The sequence below is a fragment of the Petaurus breviceps genome, unplaced genomic scaffold (assembly GCF_028583685.1).
Source record: "Petaurus breviceps papuanus isolate PSGF00001 unplaced genomic scaffold, PetGlider_PUasm1.0 90510, whole genome shotgun sequence".
Lineage (NCBI taxonomy): Eukaryota > Metazoa > Chordata > Mammalia > Diprotodontia > Petauridae > Petaurus > Petaurus breviceps.
In genome coordinates, this window is record NW_027187267.1 from 1,854,405 (window position 1) to 1,860,471 (window position 6,067).

Sequence of the window (6,067 nt, forward strand, 5' to 3'; positions counted from 1 at the left end):
GACCTGGAATTGGAGTCCGAACACATGGGTTCAGATTCTGCCTCACCAGCTCTGTATGTCTATCCAAGCTATTTAACCTGTCTGAAGCCCATCCGTAGACTGTCAATTGTGTGGTCACAGATTTAGATTTGGAAGGTATCATATAGACACCAGAGTAAAGGAAGAATTTTCAAACCTGTTCAATAAAGGTAGGGTTTCCTCATCTGTGAGATGGGGATAATGATAGCATGTACCTCACAGGATTGCTGTGAAGACTAAATGAGATTGTGTAGGTAAGGAGAGACAGCTGGTGGTACAAGGAGTGGAAGAAGGACCCTGGAGTCAGGACCTCAGTTAACAAACGCAGCCTCAGAAACTCTGTTATCAGTGTGACCCTGAGCAAACCACTTAACTACTTTTCAGTTCTCTTTCTCCAACTATAAAAATGGAAATAATAGTACCTGCTTCATTTAGTAAAGTGCCTAGCACATAGTAGGTGCTTAATGAATGCTTATTCCTTTCCCCCATATAAAGCACTTTTGGAGTGATTTCATTGTGATAGGGAACTCCTGATGAGGAAGTTCCCTCTGCCAACACAGAGAGTAAGCATCCTCCAACTTCAAGTTCTACCAACTTACCAGGACCACTGAGAAATTTAGTGACTTTCCCATGGTGTGTCAGTATGTGTCAGAGGTAGGATGTGAACCTAGGACTTTTTGGCTCCAGAGTCAACTCTTTTACCTAGTATGCCATGCAAATCATTTTGTAAAGCCTAAATAGGGCAATTTAACATTTGAGCCCTTGTTTTTCTCTGCATACTTAGAGAAAGGAGTAAGGAAGATATAAAGAACAGGGAGCTAATATAGGTAAAGAGATAAAATACAAAAAAGTGAAGGGGGCAAAGGTGTGGGGAAAACCTTCCTACCAGGAATCAAACTTGTTCTGACTTCTCAGCTCTTTGTGTGTTCAAGCTGTGTGTCAAATCAGATACAGTGTCTCTACCCCTTCTCCTTCTTCCTTATATATTCACCCTTTACCCTATAAACATTTCCCTATATAGTCATAACAATTCAAGGGCCAAAAGCAATAGCTTTTGTGCTTAGAGACAGACACAAACTATATATGCTTTGAAATACATTTATCTAGGCAGGGGTGTGATGGATGGAACCAGTTCAAACCTCTCACAAGAGTTGACTGTTAAATTTTCAGTGTGAGTGTTTATATCTCAGAAATGGATAAACTTTACAAATCAGGACTTCATCTATAATTTTGTTGATGGTTTAGACTTAAAAAAGTGATGGAGAGGGGTAGCTAGGTGGCACAGTGAGTAAGAGAGCTGGCCCCAGAGTCAGGAGGACCCGGGATCAGTTCTGGCCTCAGATACTTAACACCCACACAGAAAATACTGGCTGTGTAACCTTGGGCAAGTTGCTTAATCCCAATTGCTTAAAAAAAAGTGATGGAGAAAATGTTAATAATGCAGATTAAACTTAAGTTGTGTCCTTGGTGTGTTTTTCTTCTCTTTTCTTTTCTTTTCCTTTCCTTTCTTTTTTTTTTTTTTTGAGAGCCAGTTGTTAAACATTTATTTACCTTTCCACTGCTGTACTGAGGCCTGGATGTCATCGTACAAGAAAACACACATCAATACTGATGTGCTTGAGGGCATGGAGCTGGGGTAGTGGATGGGGCTCTGTGCTTGACCTGCAGCTCCCTCATGCTCTTATTTTAGGTCCAATTTCAGGAACATAATAGTATCCTGTTGGACCACTAATAGAAATTACGTTACTGCACATACCCTACAACAAGGACAATAGGCACAATTACAACAATCACTCTCACAGCTTTCCCTATGGACCTCCATCTATTTGCTCACCTGTTTTTCCTTTCTTCTCTCCCAGTCACACTCAGGAGATGAGAGACCATGGGAAATTGGAGTGGAGCCCATGTAGAGAAATACATCCTGGTTGGTTTTCCTACCTCCGAGCCCCTCCAGCTATTTCTGTTTGTCCTCTTTCTGACCTTTTACCTAATGACCATACTGGAGAATGCTCTCATCGTGTCCACTATATGGCTTACTCCTGCCCTCCACTGCCCTATGTATTTTTTCCTGGGACATCTGTCCTTCTTGGAGATGTGGTACATCAATGTTACTGTCCCTTGGCTATTGGGAGCCTTTCTTACCCAGAACCTTTGGATCTCCTTTGTGGGCTGCATGACCCAACTCTACTTCTTCATTACATTGGCCTGCACTGAATGTGTCCTCTTAGCTGTCATGGCTTATGATCGCTACTTGGCCATCTGTGAGCCCCTGTGCTACCCCAGCCTCATGACCTCAACCCTAGCTACCCGCCTGGCAACAGCTTCCTGGGGCAGTGGCTTCTTTAGCTCTATGATGAAGCTCTTGTTCATTGCTCGGTTATCCTATTGTGGGCCCAATGTCATCAACCACTTCTTCTGTGACATCTCTCCTCTCCTCAACCTCACCTGTACAGACAAGGAACTGGCTGAGGTGGTGGATTTCCTCCTGGCCTTGGTAATGATCTTGCTCCCCCTGCTGGCAGTGGCCTCCTCCTATGTTGCCATCATTGTGGCCATCCTGAGAATCCCCACTGCCCAGGGAAGGAAGAAGGCCTTTTCAACCTGTGCCTCACACTTGGCAGTGGTTGTTATCTTCTACTCCTCCACCCTCTTCACATATGCTCGACCTCGGGCTATGTATTCCTTTAACTACAATAAAGTCATATCTGTATTATATACTGTTATTGTGCCTCTCCTCAACCCAGCCATCTACTGCCTGAGGAATGAGGAAGTAATGGATGCCCTGAAGAAGACAGTGCTGGGATGGTGTCACCATCTTGGGGATTCCCAAGATTAAAAGTAAATAGTGGAGGAATGACTAGGTGGCACAATGAATATAGCACCAACCCTGGAGTCAGGAGGACCTGTGTTCAAATCCAGCCTCAGACACTTAACATTTACTAACCGTGTGACCTTGGGCAAGTCACTTAACCCCAATTACCCATCCTTCCCCCCTCCAAGAAGCAAAAAAACAAAAAGTAAATAATAGAGAACCCAAATGGATTAAATGGGTGAAGCTCCCCAAAGCAGACACAGAGGATTCCCACTCTTAGGTGGTGTTCTCACGGGTTTGAAAGATTGCTATTCCTACTGTGCTGAGAAAGTGTAAAATCAGATTATACTTCAGATCCCTTGACGCATTCTTACAGATCTATACTCACCAATCAAGCAAGCTCTGCTCCCCCACTGTATGTGAAAGGAAAGGAAAGAATGGAAAATGCCCATCAGGGATGTATGTATGGCAAGGCTGGGAATGCCTCTGCTACCTGCTCAAAGAGGTGACAGACAAAGGGTGAAAGCCCCAATCCCTAATTACTGTCTAGTGTCCTGGAATGCTAAAAAATTTCTCCCCCAATTTAGGAGACGAAAACTTATCTTTTTTTTTCATCTCCTCACTTCCTCCTCACTTTCCTTTAAAAAAAAATTATTTACTTTTTGTTTACAACGTTCAGTTCCACAGTCCCTTGAGCTTCAAATTTTCTCCCTCTCCCTTTTCTCCCCCTCCCCACCCATGGAAGCATGCAATCAAATACAGGACTTACAAATATTTTCAAATTAAATAACAGTCAGATTGTAAAGAAGGATTATAACCAATGGACTGAACAATGAGAAAGAAGAAACAAAATAAAACAAAAGAGAGAGAGCAAGTAGTTTGCTACAATCTGCATTCAGACTCTGCAGTTCTTTCTCTGGATGTAAATATCCTTTTCATCATAAGTCTTTTGAAGTTGTCTTCTAATCTTCCATTGCTGAGAGGGGCCCAGTTTATCAAAGTTAGTCGTCACAAATACGATGTATCTTTAATTGTGTACAAAGTTCTCCTGGTTGTGATCTCCTCACTCATCATCAGTTTATATAAGTCTCTCCAGGTTATTATGAAGTAGTTCTGCTCCTCATTTCTTATAGTATAATATTATTCCATTACATTCATATACCACAACTGTTTAGCCATTCCCCAATTGATGGGCATCCCCTTTATTTTCAATTCTTTTCCACCACAAATAGACTTGCTATAAGATTTTTGTACAAATGGGTCCTTTTCCCACTTATATGGTCTCTTTGGGATACAGCCCTAGAAGAGATATTGCTGTGTCAAAGGGTATACATGTATTTTTAGCCTTTTGAGCATAGTTCCAGATTGCTCACCGGAAAGGTTGAATCAGTTCACAACTCCACCAACAAAGCATTAGTGTTCCAATTTTTCCACATCCTCTCCAGCATTTATCATTTTCCTGTGTTGTCATTTTAGCCAATCTGACTAGTGAGATGTGGGACCTCAGATTTGTTTTGATTTGCATATCTCTAATCAATAGTGATTTAGACCATTTTTTCTTATGCTTATAGATACTTTTAATTTCTTCTTCTGAAAACTGCCTGTTTATATCCTTTGACCATTTATCAATTGGGGCATGATTTGTATTCTTATAGATTTGACTCAGTTCTCTATATGTTTTAGAAATGAGGCCTTTATCAGAGACACTGATTATAAAAATTCTTTCCTAGTTTTATATTTCCATCTTAATCTTGGTTACATTTGCTTTATTTGTACAGAAACTTTTCAATTTAATGTAATCAAAATTATCTATTTTGCATTTCATAATGCTCTATAACTCTTGTTTGGTCATAAAATATTCCCTTCTTCATAAATAAGACAGGTAAACTATTCTATGCTCTCCAAGATTGCTTACGGTATCAGCCTTTATTCCTAGATGGTGCACCCATTTAGACTTTATTTTGGTATATGGTGTAAGATATTGGTCTATGCCTAGTTTCTGCCATACTGTTTCCCAGTTTTTTGAGTAGTTTTTGTCAAATAATGAGTTCTTATTCAAAAAACTGGGGTCTTTGGGTTTATCAAACAGTAGATTACTATAATCATTGACTGCTGTGCCTTGTGCACCTAATCTATTCCACTGATACACTACTCTATTCCTTAGCCAGTACCAAGTAATTTTGGTGACTGCTGCTTTATAATACAGATTATAATTCTGGTATTTCTTTTCATTAATTCCCTTAATATTCTGGACCGTTTGTTCTTCCAAATGAATTTTGTTACTTTATTTTCTAGCTCAATAAATTTTTTTTTGGTAAATTAATTGGTATGGCACTAAATATGTAAATTAATTTAGGTAAAATTGTAATTTTTATTATATTAGCTTTTCCTAACCATGTGCAACTGATGTTTTTCCAATTATATAGATCTGACTTTATTTGTGTGAAAAGTATTTTTAATTGTGTTCACATAAGTGCTGGGTTTGTTTTGGCAGGTAGATTCCAAAATATTTTATAATGTCTACAGTAACTTTTAATGGGATTTCTCTTTCTATCTCTTGCTGTTTGGTTTCATTAGAAATATATAGGAATGCTGAGGATGTATGTGGGTTTGTTTTATATCCTGCAACTTTGCCAAATTTATTTATTATCTCAAGTAGTATTTTGCTTGATTCTCTAGGATTCCCTAACTATATCATCATATCATCTTCAAAGAGTGATAGCTTAGTCTCTTCTTTGGCCAATTTGATTCCTTCAATTTCTTTTTCTTCTCTTATTGCTACTGCTGACATTTCTAGTACCAAATTGAATAAGAGGGATGATAGTGGACATCCTTGTTTCATGCCTGATCTTATTGGAAATGCTTCTAGCTTATCTCCATTACATATAATACTTACTAATGGCTTTAGGTAGATTCTATTTATTATTTTAAGGAAGACTCCATTTATTTCTATACTTTCTAGAGTTTTTACTAGAAATAGGTGTTGTATTTTGTCAAAAGCCTTTCCTGCATCTATTGAGATAATCATATGGTTTCTGTTAGTTTCATTGTTGATATGATCAATTATACTGATAATTTTCCAAATTTTGAACCATCTTTGCATTCCTAGAATAAATCCTACCTGATTAAAGTGTATTATTCTTATGGTATGTTGCTGTAGTCTTTTTTGCTAAAATTTTATTTAAAATTTTTGCATTTATATTCATGAGGGGAATTGATCTATAATTTACTTTCTCT

General features: G+C 38.7%; 1 protein-coding gene across 1 annotated transcript; it reads left to right on the forward strand.

Annotated features, from left to right (window-relative positions):
- Window positions 1-1,626: 1,626 nt before the first annotated feature.
- On the forward strand, window positions 1,627-2,854 carry LOC138141921 (olfactory receptor 6P1-like). The gene has a single exon (XM_069062811.1). The coding sequence runs from the start codon at window positions 1,901-1,903 to the stop codon at window positions 2,852-2,854; it is 954 nt and encodes a 317-aa protein (XP_068918912.1). The 5' UTR covers window positions 1,627-1,900.
- The last annotated feature ends 3,213 nt before the right edge of the window (window positions 2,855-6,067 follow it).

Excerpts from the sequence above, each read along its gene's own strand:
- LOC138141921 (XM_069062811.1), top strand. The coding sequence starts at position 1,901 with ATGGGAAATTGGAGTGGAGCCCATGTAGAGAAATACATCCTGGTTGGT.